Source organism: Fringilla coelebs (genome assembly GCF_963513975.1).
Source record: "Fringilla coelebs genome assembly, chromosome: 6".
NCBI lineage: Eukaryota > Metazoa > Chordata > Aves > Passeriformes > Fringillidae > Fringilla > Fringilla coelebs.
The window spans coordinates 36932380-36948829 of record NC_140034.1 but is presented as its reverse complement, the minus strand read 5'-3'; the positions used below and the strand labels follow the sequence as shown (position 1 = coordinate 36948829).

General features: G+C 40.9%; 1 protein-coding gene across 1 annotated transcript in view; it reads right to left on the bottom strand.

The window, feature by feature from the left end:
- The window catches only part of LOC311155481 (cytosolic phospholipase A2 epsilon-like), a gene marked incomplete at both ends in the record, with an annotated part of 31317 nt that extends 15953 nt beyond the window's left edge, over positions 1-15364 (bottom strand). The window contains 6 exons of the mRNA XM_084208706.1: positions 76-116; positions 774-902; positions 1708-1844; positions 10482-10554; positions 14923-15009; positions 15338-15364. Of these exons, the coding sequence (XP_084064832.1) occupies positions 76-116; positions 774-902; positions 1708-1844; positions 10482-10554; positions 14923-15009; positions 15338-15364 (494 nt within the window). The remainder of the gene's footprint in view (positions 1-75; positions 117-773; positions 903-1707; positions 1845-10481; positions 10555-14922; positions 15010-15337) is intronic.
- Between the last annotated feature and the right edge of the window lie 1086 nt (positions 15365-16450).

The window sequence follows — 16450 nt, the reverse complement described above, 5'->3', positions numbered from 1 at the left end:
GTACTGGATCTACAAAAGGTTTCCCTGCACTAATGCATAACTCCAAGCTGCCAACAGTAATGGGGTTTTACTCACATGGTCTCCAAAACAAACTCAACTTCCAGCTCCTCCTTCCCCTGAAAATAAAAAAAGAAGCTGTCTCAAGTAGTATGTGTAGAGGTCTTCAAAGTGACCCTAATTTTTGCAAGCACTGTGTCCTTTATATTTAATGAGTAAAAATATTCTGTTTTGCACTTGCTATGATCAGCATTAAATGACAGTGGCAGCTTTTTCTTCCCCAAGGAACTCAATTGTACTTGAAGAACGAAAGGTGTTTGGTGCTTGTAAATCTCCCTAACAAACCTCTCTCACACTTCCTTCTCTGCCAGCTTCCCTGTGCTGAACATGATATGCTAAGGCTTAGTGTTTAGGAAAATATTGTGGAAACAGTCCATTTCCCTGTGCTTGCAATGTTTTGGTTTTTATAGTCTTCGTGAGGATGAGATAATCTCCTATTTTCCATCAGATTATTGAAAGCACAAAGCTTCCCTAAAATTGCATCTGCTCGGGGGCTTGAGAATTTGGCCATGACCTGTGCCAAAGCAAACCAACAGGAATTAGAGAAGGCCATCTATTTTGTCACTGATGTGCAGTTTCCAGGATGTTAATTAGTTTTGCTACATCTTTACCACCAAGTTAGTCCTGGTGGCAAAACCAGAAGAGACAGTACACCTCTTTAACAGAGGGGAGAGAATGGACATCAAGCCGTACTAAATGTCTGACCGAGCTCTTACCTCTGGGGTTAGTGGGAATGCTGTAAAAACTCTTTCCCCAAGGGGGATTTTAGCTACATCAAAAAGCACAATTGCATGGTCATCATCATGAATGATGTCATCATCAGAAACAGTAATTTCCAGAACATTCTAGGAAAAGAAATGAAAAATATCCAATTCACTAGCATGTGTGGCGTACAAGAAATATGACATTCTGCAGCTCTTCCAGGCTTAGTGTCTGCTTTACAGAGAGGAAATAGAAAATAATTGATGAAAAAGTATGAGAAAGGAGAGTAAGAAAGCAAGTATAAAGATCCAGGTCTTAGTCTTATCAATTAAAGCTGTACTGACATCTCTTTTGGGTCAGCTGTTATGCTTTTAAGTAGCTCTCATTAAAAATTAGATCAATTTTAGGGAGGAATATGGATTACCAAAAGTCCTATATTGCTTCGTATCAGCAGGGGCAATGGAGATAACTTCATATCAATAATCACCCTTCTACGTCCTTGGACCTTCTGCTTTCAGCTACCTGTTCACAGGTATTTGAGTGTAATTCGATTATCAGCAGCAAACAGAGTCAAGATCTTTATCATATAAGAATTTGGCATCATCTCCTGCCGTTACTTCATGTCCTTTCAGAAAAAGGTGTGTTTTTCTGTTACAGAGTAATTTTATATTTTCATTTCAGTTTCTCTGTGTTGTCACTGTCACAGGTCCCATCAGCCTTCCCCAAGGAGGTCAGACTCTCATTACCCACATGTAAATCATACCAGCTATCTGCTAGGAGTAAATTGGATTCCAGCAAAGCCAGAATTGCTTTGCTCCAGCTTGCGTGGGGAATTTTAAGTAAACTCAGAAATGCACTAAGAAGATATTTCTAGTTTAGGGGGTTTGGGCTAAACTGAAAGCCACTGCACAGAGATTAGATGAAAAAGAGAGGTTTTGGGTTGCTTACCTTGACTTTTCTCTGTATCCGGAAGTAGAAAGTTTCATTCCACACAGGATTTCTGCAGTTTTTGATGGTTTTGGTGTGGAATATTTCATCTGAAGCTGTTGGCAACCAGAGCCTCACGTAGCAATCAGACTGGCTTACTGTAGAAACATAGGCACAAAGGATCTGGCAGAGGAGGCATGATACAAGCAGTGGAGGCATTGGAATGCTCTATAGTTTAAACATGGGCGAGACATGGCCAGTTCTTTCTGATAAACATTGGCCAAACCAGGAAGATAGAAATCACACAGCTGGATAAAATCAATTTGCTCATCTCAACACTATTTTTAATAAGCAGTGTATTCAAACAATTATGCATAATCTTATACGTTCAAAGAAAAAATACAATCCTAGCTAGCAAATAGAGTAGTGTGTATATTCAGGAGTCTTGTATTGCTCCATATCAACAACGTCTGGCAAGCAAAACCATGGCAGAGGCAGCACAGCATTAACTTCAGACCCTGAGAGGGATTGTCTCATAAATTGTCTCTGTAGCAATTGAACTTTGTGAGAAATACCAAAAGAATCAGGTTTAAGTCTGATTCAGATAGCAGATGTCTGACATACCTGGTTATTAACTCTTTATGACAGAAAATTAATTACTCCAGTGACCTTGATCCTCGTCTCCCTAGGCGGGGTAGGAAGGGAGAGGCTCCCAGCAGTACAATTGCTGCTTCATGAGCTCAGTGGGAACTGGAGCCTTTTCCTGGTGTTTGCTGATCCTTGAAGGACCAGGAATCTAATTCCTGCTTCATGTCTCTTCCCAAGAAAAGTGAAGTGGCAGAAAGGGTTTGCATCTTGTGGATGGAGGGAGGGAGGGAGGCTGCACCTGCTCTAAGTTACCATCTCCCATAGATCCTGAACCAAGTGAAGACCAAAGATCCTCAGACCTTGGACAGGAAGGTTTCCAGGACTTTTCCAGTGGCAGCTAGAAGGGTTGATCCATCCTGTTCTGTAAACATGGGCTTTTGCCCAGGTCAGAACTGAGTTCATCCCCATGTCTTTGTTCAGAACACATTGCTTTGGGATATTTTGCCTAAAACAAAGGTGTTGCCTGAAATCCAGAGACCTGTGACTGTGACATCCTCAGGGGAGGACGCCTGTCAGTTAGGAAGATCCCCATGTAATACATCATGCTGCATCTTGAGGGAATTTCTTGATGCTGTCAGGAGTTTTCTCTCCAGAAGGTAGTAGATTGCCTGTCTTTGAAATTATTACCTCTGACAACAGAGTCTCAGATTTTAACCTGATGGAGGTGACAGGATAATGTGTTGACTTTGGCAATTACCTGTACAATACTTGATTTACTAGCAGTGGGAGGGCTGTGCTTGTTGATCTGCCTGATAGCTGAAAGTCCTTCCCTGCCTGTGCTGCCTGACAGCCTGCTGAGCTGTGCAGTGCTCATCCTGATCAATGGTGTCACTGCTTCTGATCTACAGAGCCTGTGCAATAGCCAAGGACTAAATGTGGCTTCAGGGCATCTGGACCATCCCTCCTCTCATCAGTGCGCACAAACTGCCAGTCTCGAGGGTTCCAAAAACATGAATCCAGCATCTCCAAAACTGCCAAAGTGGATGAGGGGGGATGTAATTCAGAAATTAACATTTCTGAACTGATTTAAGACATAATTTCCCTCCCTTTTTGTTTCTAGCTATCCTAGGGTGCAGGAAGGACATATTTCTATATTTTTGCTATACTTGCAAGGGCACATTCTTTTCTTTTCCTTTCTTTTTCTTAAAGAAAGGTCTTGAAAACCAAAATGCTTTGCCCCTATTTTAAATTTCATTTTTTCATCACACACTGTAAAAAATAAGATTCGTGACAGAACTGAGAAGGCTGGCAGTGTGAAATCTCTGGGATAACCATGAACGGACAGCTGCAGCACTTACGCTGACTACTCATGCAGTCTTTTATTACTGTTTTATCTGGAATTTACCGATTTTTTGGAGTGTTTTCTTTGGCAAAATATCTTCTAAAATTACTTTCTAAAATTACTGCTCAGTACGTGTATTGATTTAATAAATATTTATGTAAAATCAGCTATTAAAAATTCTTTGTCAAACTGATGAAGTACAGGATAGATACATGGAAAGTGAGATGGATTAAAAATTGGTTTAGCTAGCAGGATCAAGTGGTGGTGGTAGGCAGCACAAAGTACAGTTGGAGGCCAGTTGGAGGCTGATGGTGCATCAGGAGCACTGCCAGCAGCTGGAGAGGGGGTCCCTCCTCTCTGCTCAGCACTGACAAGGCCACAGCTCCGGGTTCCCCAGTGCAGGAGAGGTAAGGACGTGCTGGAGTGAGCTGAACAAAACAGTCCAGAAAGAGAATGGGGGAATGGATCCTCTTCTCCATGGGGAGAAGCTGAGAGAACTGAGGCTCTTCAGCCTGAAGCAGAGAAGGCTTATGGGGTCTTATCAATTTGTGTAAATACCTGATCAGGGGAGAGGAAAATTAACAAGTCTGAGTCAGACCCTCCTCCATGGTGCCCAGTGAAAGGTAAATGGACACAAACCTATATGCAGGGAATCCCACTGAAACATAAGTAAAAATGTAATTTTTACCATGACACTGTAAACACCACCACATACTGTCACAGGTTGCCCAGAAAGGCTGTGAGGTCTCTACCCTTGGAGAAGTTCAAAACCCAAATGAACATGGCTCTGAAAAACCTACTGAAGCCAATCCTGTTTATGGCAGGGGTCTGGACTACACAATCCCCAGAAGTGCCTTCACACCTCAGCCCCCTTGTGTGATTCTGCTGTACCAAGGCTAGTTGGTCACAGACAAATTAATTACACAATAGTGTTAGTAACTCCTGTATGCAAATATGACCTTGAATGTGGGGTGAGGTGATGCCACTAGGACAAAGTACATTCTCTTCCTGTGAAGAAAGGGGACTATGCCATATCTGGTTTTGCCACAGTTCATCTACAGTCCCTGCCAATGTGGAGAGAGGTTTTTGTTTTCCACAGGGTTCCTGAGATTTTCTGTGTTTTCCTTTAATTTTACAGACAGTATTCCCATGCTGTGGTTCTAACTGAGCTTATGTATTTCTGTAGAAGTGGCAGTTCACTTGAACTGAGGCCAAACTGTGAGGCAAACAGTGAGATAAATAAAAAATAACAGGACAGTTGAATGTCTGCTGAATACTATGATAATTATGAGACCATTATTATATGGCAGCCCTTTAAATGACCGATCACCTTACACTGCTCTCTTTTATCCCCAAAAAAGCGTACAAGAGAGCTACTGAAAACGTTCCAGTTTATTCACTGCTACCTCAGAGCTAATACCAAAAAATTCTATTTACATTTTCTTCCTGCTCCAGCTGTAATGCAGTCAGCTGGGCTTTGTTGGCAGTTTCATGCCATGCCAGGCCCTTACTTCAGTGCACGTGTTGCAACTTCCCTGATGACATAATGTCACCTCATGTGAATGCTGAGACATCTGAACTCACAGTCTCTCTGAAAGTCAGCACTAAGGGACCCTGGTGTACTTTTCCAATTTGTAGCCTCTGATTCAATTTTTATGATGGTGAGACTGCTTCTCAGCTCTGTCATAGAGTTAAGATCAGTTAAAAATACAAGAGCAAAAGGAGTAGTTCAGAACTGCAGCTGTGTGTGCTGCTCTGTGAGAGTGCAGTCCTGTGAGGTGTACCTGAGATGAACCATCACGTGCTAAAATCACTCATCTCCACCACAGGGAAGGAGAAAATTGCAGCACTGGAAAGCAAAGCATGTAAGAAAAACCAGTCTCATAGGAACAATGAATGCAAAGTACAAAATCCCATCTGTCCTGTTACTGCATTTCGTAACAACAAAACGAAGAAATAATTTTCTCCTAGTGAAATATTCTTCACCTGCACAGACAGGTTCTCCTTCAATCCCAGTTTACTACAGCTCCCCTAAGAGGAGGAGGAGAACTGCTGCCATTTCTCAATTGCTGGACATGATCTTGGGGAACATTTTCCCTCACCAGATTAGAACAATACAGAAGTATTGAGGATTTACCTCCTACTGCCATCTGAGAGGGGATTTGGACTCGGCTGAGAGCTCTACCAGTATCCTGGTGCAACGCTCATTTGTAAGCACACTATAGCTCTCTGTGGCTTGCTTGTGGAAATAACAAAAGCTCAAAGTGAACTGTGCTTTATCAGTGGTATCTGTGATGGGATGAACAGGGTCCCCTTGTGAGTGAGCCTTTTACCCAGTCCAGCCATTTAAGCCAAGTGGCAAAGTAAGATTTTCTCTCTGGAGCAGGTTCAGTGGGTGCAGTACCTGCTGCAGTCCCAGCTCCAAGTTCCATACCCTGGGTCACCTCCTGCACCAGTGTGCTCCCACTGGCACCACTTGCTTTCCTGGGACAGGGCCACTTGTACCACCTGCACTAGCTGTAATCTCCCTAATTTTTTTTTTCACTTATTTTCTGTAGCAAAAATAACCCTTAATGTCTCTGGAGAATGACTGATTTGCAAAGGTTCCAAGTGTACTGTTGCAGAACTAACTCATTTTCTCTGAAGGTATAGTATAAAAGCTTCCACAAAATTATTTCATAAGACCTTAGAGGACAAAGTCTCTGAGCTCCTCTTTTATAAATATGTGAGATCTCTCTTCATTCAAAGGAGAAAAACCAAAGGAAGATCTGAAAACAGAAGGAAGAGTTGAGGGAGAGGAGTGATTGTTCTGACATCCCAGCTAAGACTAGCAGGTTTCACAGCTGGGAAGGTTTCCACATGTGCTTGTTTTCTACAGTAAAAAATATACTGGAGTGCAGTCACATTTCAGCCCAACATTAACTTTCCTACCCCAGCTCTGACAGCCTCTTGATCTGGCAAGACTTCTCTCAGAGAAGTCACTGTGTCACAGAAAAAAAAGCACCTGTCAACCTGAAGGTCACTCCAGGTAATTTCTTACTGGGACACAGAGCTCAAATTCAGCTCTGCAGTTCGGGGAGAGCATTGCAAACACTCAGCACCACTGAGGGTCAGCCAGACCTGACACCACCACTCTTCACCTCCTCTGTGTTAGCGAGCCTGAACATGCACTCCAACAGCAAAGGCTGGAATGTGGCATCAGCTGGCATCCATGGGGGCTGCCACAGCTTCAGACAGGAGTACAGGCACAGAGACCTCTCTACTCAGGTCCTCAGGATTAGGTGAGATCCAGTGGAGCCCAGCAGAGTTCTGCTCTTTCACGTGGCACTAAGTATTGCTGGGGAGATGATGTAGCTGCAGGTCTGTTCGCCTGTGCTAAGGATCTGGGAGAGCTTTGCTTCCACTTCTGTTGCCTCAGGGCAAATCCCCTCTCTTGGTGCCTGGGCTTCAGGCATGCCAGATGAGGCAGATCCCCTCACTGATCCTCTGTCTGTCTGTCTGTGCAGCAGGTGTCAGCTCCAGCCAGGGGCTTTAGAAGCTGCCACAAGACGAACAAACACTAATGACGGTGAAAATGGCCAGGCTGGGAGTTTGGTGCGGCTCTGTGTGGCCACCCAATAACTCACTCGTTTAAGGAGAGCAGCTGGAAGGACTGTGCCACCGTGGTCCTCCTCTCCCACCACCCAGCTCCTTTTCCTTTCTTGTGGGAAACACTGGAAGGGGTATCATCAGCAAGACAAGAAGCAAATAGACTATTTCCCCTGCCATCTCATCCTGACCAGATACTCCTCCCACATTTGGGGAGCTGTGTAGAAGTGACACCATGAATAGAGTTAGGAAACATGGGCTTTGTAAAAGCACCAGCTCTGACTTCCAACTGAGAAGGAGCAAATGGACAAGGACATAAAAAGTCATTGTTTTACCAAAGGCTGCATGCAGTCTTGGACTGAGGAGGGGAATACCACTGCAAAATAGGCACCAGACTGCAAGAGACACGAACTTTAATGGAATTTATTCCTTTCTAGTCCCCATACCACCTTCACAGCCCAGCTGCATGGAGCACTGGAGCCTGGTGATGACACTCAGTGCCTGAAGAGGAGCAGGATGAGTGTAAGTGATCTCATCTGGGTGCCTTTCTCTCCGGTGCCCACAGTGAGATCAGGGAGTGCCAGAAATGTTTGAGTCTGACCCATGATTACTAATTGGCATAAAGGTTAGTTGGGAGTACAGTGCAAAATAATTAGCCCAGGTCTGTCAAGAGCATTTGCATGGTAAGATAAGACAAGACAAGACAGAAACCAATTATATGCAGCATGAAGCAGATGCTGGAGAGGAACATCCCTCGAATAGGGAGACTGCAAAAAGGGTGGGGTGACAGCAGGGATATGAAAGGGGCCAATTGACCCATTCAGGAGGAGTGAACTGCTTTCCTTTCCATTTAATTTTTTTATTTGTGTGCCAAACTCTATCAGCATGTGTGTACACAGGCAAAGGTGTAACATCAGATTTCAGGATAAGCTTGGATTTCATCCCAGGCTTGTGAAACACACTTCCCATGGATCTTGATGTGCATATTTAAAAAAAACAAACAGCCAAGACTAAGTTGGGTGCATGTTCTTGTGGGGAATATCAGAAGTGGTGTTCCATGAAGCGAGGATTTGGCAAGTAAGTCAAGAAAAATGTAGAAACTCTACGACCAAATGACCTGCACTTGCAACAAACAGAGAGAAAATAATGGAATGGAGCCCTGCACATGCTGAAAAAGATGGGAAGCCAGCATTCAGGTAGAAAAAGCAAGTCAGAAGTGGCTGCACTTGATTGAAAAGGTGGCTTGCTCCTGGATTTGATACAGGGAAACTGAAAATCTAGGGAAGTCTGAAATATGTTATCACAAAAATTGTCAGTCTTCTACAGATATCTCACAGTCAGATAGCATCTGTATCAGATGCTTCTGATTGGTTTTCCAGGGGAAAGATTATATTGCTGAGAAGAGGCTAGCTAATATAATTCTGCTATTCTCATTAGCACATAGCAGCATGTCTAGATATTTTAATTTTCTGATACTTCAAATGCATTGAAACGTTAAAATAAAAATGCTAAGCTAAAAGAACATAAATAGCAGTGCAAAATCAAACACTTGAAAACTACACTGTATCTTTTTTGAATTGTACTTATTAAATTCCTGAGTATCACACTATTTTTCCTGTGAGACTTCAACTTTGAAAGCAGAGATAGGTTGTTACTTAGTCAACAAAGACCTATCTGATGTTTGTTTATCTTTCTTGTTCATCAGCATCCTGGTCTACAGCTCTTCATTCTATGACATCCTTAAGAAACAGGTTCAAACAGGCTTGCAGAGTAGCTGGGGAAAGAAAAGAATTTTCTTCACCAACTGGTCCCCAAGCCTTATTTACTGGTAATTAACAAAAGAATCTGAAAGTACTTTCCACTGTTTCTAGGCCTTACCTAACATTTTAACTTAAAATCTCTCTACAATAGTAGGAGATTCAAAATTAGCATATCACCTAAATAGATAAGATAGAAACAAAAGGTGTTGGAGAAGATACTCGGTTTTGTAGACAGGGCAACAGAGGCACAGAATGTTTTGATGTATAAATTTACCTAAACTTCTCATGCAACAAGTCTTTGAACAGAACTAAAAACGGAGCCTACATGTCTTGAGCTCTACTCCAGGGGTGTACATTTTGGTGATAATAGGAATTTTCTAAATGTCTACAACTCACTAAGTGAGACTTCTCAGAAATCTCCATCTCGTCAGGATGGAGGACAAGGTCACAACTGTAACCCTGTTTTCTGAGAATGCAGCATCATTTTACTTTGGGCAATCTCTTTGCATAAGCAGCTGAATCATGGTTATTATCTGGTTCAATTTTCATTCTGGATCAAAGGTGATACTAAGAGAAATTAAATCAACAGTTCAAAGGAATGAAGGTGAGGCTCTGCACATACATGCAGTGTTTCATAGCTCTCAAAAGGAATATAAATTAATTTGACCTTTTCTGCTATACTATAATATTCCTTCTATTTTCTGCAGCCCAATATTACAGACAATGTGAACAGACCGCTTCTCTCCACTTGACTGGAAAATTGACAAGGGTGACATGGACATCCATGGCCTTGAAACAACAAAGTGAGTGAAATACAAAGGGATGGTAAGAAATTTTATCAGCAGGATTTTATGGCTTCAGCAAACTTCATCATGATCTCCCAAAAAGGAGAGAAAATGCAAAACAAGAGGAGGAAGAACAGTATGGTAAAGGGATATGCAAAACCATGTTATCATCCTGATGTACCAAGTCCATGAGACACATGTAGGAATGGCAGGAGAAAATTCTCAGAGAAAAATCCCTGGGAATGTGAACCACCAGGCAAGGGCTGTCCAAGTATCACAAATTTTCAGAACACTTTGCATGTACCATGCACCAGAGTCCCTAAAAGATTTCTGTTAAAAATTTTTCACTGGGGGGCAAGAGTCAGCTGATGTCCTGATGCTCAGGACAACCAAAGAATTAAGAGGGACTGGTGTGTAAGTATGTCAGCTCTGTGTTCTATGCATTTGTCATGGATATGTTATATAAATATCTGCATGTTTAAACTGGTGTTAAGATATTTTCAAGCCCCTGAAACAGCCAACTTGTCAGGTAAATAATGTGGGAAAAACCCCACTAACCAAGCAAACCTCTGGTATTGTAACTAGATATTATGTGGCATAAATTGCCTTCAACTGTGATGTCTTAGCTACTGTAACTTTAGTGTTTTGGATTTGTGCAATATCTAGCAGAAACAGGGACTGATACAGTAATTTGAGAATGGTGTAACATCAATAAAAAAATCTGGTACTTACAAAAATCTGCCTGATGAGCATTTTTCAACTTTATGATTCTTACAGTAAGCAAGGAGTAAGGTGTCATTTCTTCCTGATGAAAAAAAAAATTACAAAGGAGATGTATCTTAATGTTTTGAATACATGTATTAATTGTAATACAACCAAACACTGAAAAGAACCAAGGTTCTGCTTAAGTTGTTTCTTCCAGTTGGCATCACAGCAAAAATATAATAGGCAAGTGCAAGATGCACTTTCTCCACAAACTTCATTGACCCCCTAAGGGCTGTAGCTATCTAAGCACAAAGAGAAGGTATGGAAAGAGAGGATGAATAGGAAAGCTAAGATGGTGTAAATTAGCTGAAAAAGTTCATTTAGCCAGTAACATTAAATTGTACACGTGACCATCAGCAGCCAATATGAAGACAAAATTCAGTGAATCCAGAAATCAGAGATGCTTCAAATTTGGTTTGTTATTGACCAACAGCCTGTGTTGTGCTGTAGGTAGAATCAAAGCCTACACTACACAAAAAAATTATTCTTTTAATGCACTGCATGGATAATTGGAGAGAAGGGGGGAGGGGGGGTATCTTTTAAAGTTTTCTTGCTTGTTTTTAAAACAATCATTTTCATGAGAGAGGGATGACTCAGGATGAGTATTAGCACCTTAGGGAATGTCTCAGGACTCCAAAACACACGGCTTTGGACAAACACTCCTAGCTGCTTTGTGGCAACAGAGGTTTTCCTTACCCAGGATGATTATCTGATTGATGGACATGGAATAGTTTTGACTACAATCCTTAATTTCAAAGAAGGCTATCTTCAATTCCTTATTGAAGGTGCCAGGCCTGACCATCTGGGTCTGTAAAAGTTCTGACAATCACCTATGCTTGAAAGATTTGACATCCACAGAGAACATTCTCATCATGTCCCCTTAGCAGCAGCTAGAGCAAGCAGGGTATCAGCAAAAAGAAGGGGGAAACAGACAATGCTTACTATGGCTGCAGCACAGGTGGTAATACTGAGTCTCTCACTGTGGGAACAGTTAGGGAGCACTTATCAGAACAGCTCAAGTTTATAGGAAGGAAAGAATTGAATTATGATTATACTAAAGAGACTGAATGTAAAGGGTAAGTCAGCACTGGGGATGGCTCCCTCTCTCACTGTTTAGGAAGAGAAGCAGAAGAAAAGAGGGAATTTCAGATTGTAAAAAGTTCTGCAGTTGATGTATGATTATAGTAGTAAGAGGTCTTGTTTGGTAGGAGTAACATAAAATGACTGCAGTGGATGTCTGAGGATGAGGCTTTCCAGGGGAAAGAAAATGCAAAGTCCTGTTTATGTATTTCTAATTATTGCTACTGCTACGTGAAGAGCTTTAATCTGCATACAAATATGGTATCAGCAGATCCTGAATTGGGTATCTCCAACAAAAGGGGAAGGTATAAATAGTATATCTATAAATAATATGTATTTTGAAAAGTCACCTTGAGTTGGGCTATGGAAAAATAAGAAATTTTTTAAGGACTTCTGAGCAAAGCATTAATGAAAAAAAATATTATAGCATTAAAATGAAGCAGATTTAGGAACAGAGAAGTGTTTGCAGTTCTAGTAGCAAGGATCTGTGTAAGTTATAAAATGGCCAAACTTATTATGATGCCACTTGTGTATTTGTAAAAAGATATTCAGACAAATAATACTGAAGGCACAGCATATAGTGGGTCAAGAAAGAGGTGGCCACTTCAGTGCCCAATAAGTAGGTGGTCACTGATATTGAGAAAGAGCTCAAGGAGTTCAGATAATGGCAGAAGACAAATAGATCGGTTATTCTTAGTAAAGTCACAAAATGCAGCATCATCAGCAAGAAGGGTGGCCAAAGAAAGAAGCTGTTATGAAAGCTAAAGGCCAAAATTTGGAAAAGACAGTCTGAAGTGAAATAGAGCAGAGCTGGTTGAAGATGATGAAATTATTTGGAGATCTTTTCTGAGAGACTTCAATTAAAATAACAGTGAGGAACTCTAGAGTGAAACAAGAGAAAGCACATCCAAATGTGCTGCTACTGTGACAAAAGTCAAAGACTGATAAAAAGGTCAAAGTACAAGAAATCAGTTGGACAAGACAGTACATCAGCTGAAGTGTGTAGAGCTTTGGACCATGGGGAATCCATCATGATAAAATTTAGCTTAACCTCTCAAATAATTTTCATCTCCAGAAGAATAAAAGACATGAAGGTCATCAAAGGAAATTGCACAAAAAATGCAGTAATTTCTAGGCTATGAAGTTGTCCAAAAAAATGGCAAGATTGATGTTTTTATAAAACACTGGGTAATTGAAAGGCATGTTAAACAGAAGCCAGTGCCTAATATAACCATCAGGCTTGCTCATGAGCTCAAGCTTATGGCCAGGAGTCATACCAGAATGTCTTCAGTGGGCTGACTGGTTAAATGCTAAGACTTTTGCTGTGAGGTACAGAGGCTGCACATCAAAACAAGCGGGCTAAGTGCCATAAAATGGCACTTATCTTCATCAGGCTACAAAGAATAGAATATCTTGGCTTCTGGGTGGGTGTATTCCAAAACTGAAAAATAAATCAATCATTGTTGCGCAAAGTCATCTCTGAAGCACAGGATATTTTACATGGCTGTGTTTTAAACAGGGGAGGTAAGATGTCAGCATTATCAGAGCACAGGCTGAGCCAGCTCCACACAATTGTGAATTGTTGTTACATTTTCCTGAAAATTTAGCAGGGGAACATATTTGACTTTGTGCTACAGGTAGGGAACAGCTAAATTCCATGCACAGCCCCAGGCATGTTTTACTAAACCAAATCCAGTAATTATTCAGTTTATCACACAGCTATGCAAAGCCCTCTCAAATCGAAACAAGTACTTAGGCAAATGTTTGAGCATTTGCATTAAGGAAAGTTTATACCTGTTTACTTCTCCTGAAGTCAAGGTCTGCTACAAGCATGTTATCCTTTCTAATAGCTCTCTACTAATGATTATCTCTGTAAGCTACACCTTACAAAAATTGAGGCAATTACCAGAAGCTACCCAGGAAACTCAATACCTGTAAGAGGCAGAAATTGGCCAGTTTAGACAAGTCTGTGCCTTTAGTGCCAGTTTTCTGGCGCTAAAGATTTATTACAGAGTAGAGAAGACATTCAAAACCAGGAGGTAAATAAAGAGTGTCTGAGAATGTCTTTGTTGTTAAATGCCTGTGCACAGCAAACAGAACTTTCAGAAGTTCATTTGGCAGGAAGAAATTACGGCATGAATAATTAATTGAAGCTGTGGAAAGGGTCCCATATCCCCCTATACACAGGAGATTATGGCCACAGGATCATTTTTTTTTTTTTTCTATTACTTCAGGTATGTTCTAAAACATATGCTGGATTCTAACAATCTTTATGTAAATGTAACTACATTAGTGGTAAAGAGGGGTTGGTTGCTTTCAGCCATGGATATTCTAAACCAAAACAGAACTTGAGTATGAATACATTAAATCATTACAAAACTGCTAAGGAGATTGGGTCATCATTTCCCCCAACAGCTGCTTTTCCTGCTTTAGTACATTCTGTTGCTGAGCTTTAGCATGTCAGTTTTGCTTATGCTACTTTGTCCTTTACAGCAAGTTTCACTCCCCACTGGTAGTTTGTACCTTTTGTACACTAATACCCATCTGTAGGAGCTGCCAGCATGCTGTTAACAAGAGATCAGTTTGATCAATCAGTTTGATAAGGTTGCGACATGCACAGGCAAAACAATGTTTGTAGTTTTCTGTTCATTTGGTAGTCTGGTTACGCCAAAAAAACCCAATCAAATATATATGAGCTATAGATGTTTGAATCACACATCATTTAAAATGTCAGCAAAAGTAAGTTTTCTTTTTGTTTGTAGCCCCTATGTTTTACTTTGAGGCAGCTTAGCACAATGCCAGCAGCAAAATTCATTGCTGATAGAGCTGCTGCATGTTTGATGCAAGTCTGTCTCTGCCAGAGGCCCTGCGAACGTGTCCAGAGCTGTTCTGTCATTGTGAGGAAGTGCACAGGGATCAAAGTGGGCTTTTCTTCTGAAAACTGGCAATAATGACCAAACGTTCACCAACAACCATGTTCTGAGTTTCTGACTATGCCAACATTCTCCATTCATTTTGGGTAAAGCTCCATGAAGTCAATAGGTAGCATTAGAATAAAGTCAAAGTCAGTCTCATTTTAACAGGAAATCAGTAACTTTTTCACTAAGAGATTTCCCTAAGGAATGAAACCATGGAAATAACACATTCTATGTTATTAATACTGTGCAGATGCTGCATCTAAAGAATTTTCTTTCATTAAATATTCCTATTTCTACATAACCACGTGAATCTTTAATAACTAAATCTGAGGAGGGGGGGAAAGGTCCTACCCTTCTCAAAAAAGTATTAGTTTAGTCCCCTATATTTTTAGTTTGTAGAAATATGGTACCTTAGCATCATCACTGGGGGCTACATAGTGCATCCTCCATTTTCTTTCTTCATTTTCCAAGGGGCTTGATTTTATGCTTGAATGCTGCTGAGGGAAGAAGAACAGGGGATGAAAAAGAGAGTAAAGATTTTTTTTTTTTTTTAACTTATTTCAATTCCCCACTGTAGCATTCCAATGTGGAACAGGCAATTTGCACCTCCTCATTGTGGCTAATAAAATGAATGCACCAGTTCTGTGCTAGATGGAAAGATTCCGACTCCAGGTCCTGGTAACTGCAAATGTCCAAGAAAGGATAATCTTGTTTTCTTGGAAATTTATGTCCTATAGATAACAGGGACTCGACCTGCTGTAGTTCAGGGCAAATCTGAATCAAAACTCCAAGGCTCCTGCCAGGGTTGTTCTATTTTCCACTTACCTGAGATAAGGCAGAGGCCGCTGCCATCGAGATCGCTGCTGCATTAAAAGCAGCTGCCGTGAATGGCACCTTAGTACTGGGCTCCAAGGTGCCAGTGCCTCCTGGAACAAATTTACAATCTTGACGAAGTCCCAGAAGTTGCTGAACAGGTGTTTTATTGCACTGAGTCAGAGCTCCACCCCTCCACGATTTCTGAAACAGGGAATTTTCCCACCCACATCATTTGTCCAAAGAGCAGCTGCTGTAAGGTGTGAGCTTCCATATCTGCAGGTCGTGTGGCTGAGCAGAGCATGCTGAGGGACCAAATTGCTCCCACCTGGGGCTCAAGGAAATGCAGTAGCAGCTGTAACCTGACTGATGATACGATAGGGATCATCTATGTGAGATAGATAGCCTTACAGTGATATTCTAAAAGTGAGGATAGCAATAGCCTGATAAACACATCAGCATATTTTCTCCATGCAAATGCCTGAATTCCATACATGATTACATCCATAATAAAAAATAAATTTAAAAACAGCTATGGAGATGATCATTAGAATGAAGACATTTACATAGGAAGATAATAGGAATTCTTTTGAAGGAATATTTTTCCCTGAGAAGTGCTGTTGCATCATGATTTCTGTGTACGCACTCAATTTTCTTGTAGTGTTCCGTCTCAAAAGAAATAAAAGAAGATATGATAAGCAAACATTTCTCTGCTCCCTAAACCACATTGTATCATTTTTCCATTTGAAATGTCTTTCTTATTTCTGGGCTTCACATTTAACACAGCATGCAGCTTACCAAATTTAAATGAGATTCAAACATTTCACCTTGAAAAATCATTAAATATTTTCACAAACTACAATATCAATTTCTGATGCAGAAAAGCTCCAGATTTCTTACCAACTGTATTGAAATTGTCATCTGGTTGGATGCTATCAGCAGATTATTGGAATTTAATGGACTGATCCAACAATTTTTTGTTGGAATATTTTTAATCTAATGAGGATCTGCATGTGTTCAGCACACCTCTAGGAAGCTCCGTGATTAAATTTTCTAAGACATTATGCAAGCATTATTAGGCACACATACATTTGCATTGAAAGTCCTCCTGAATGATTAAAATTA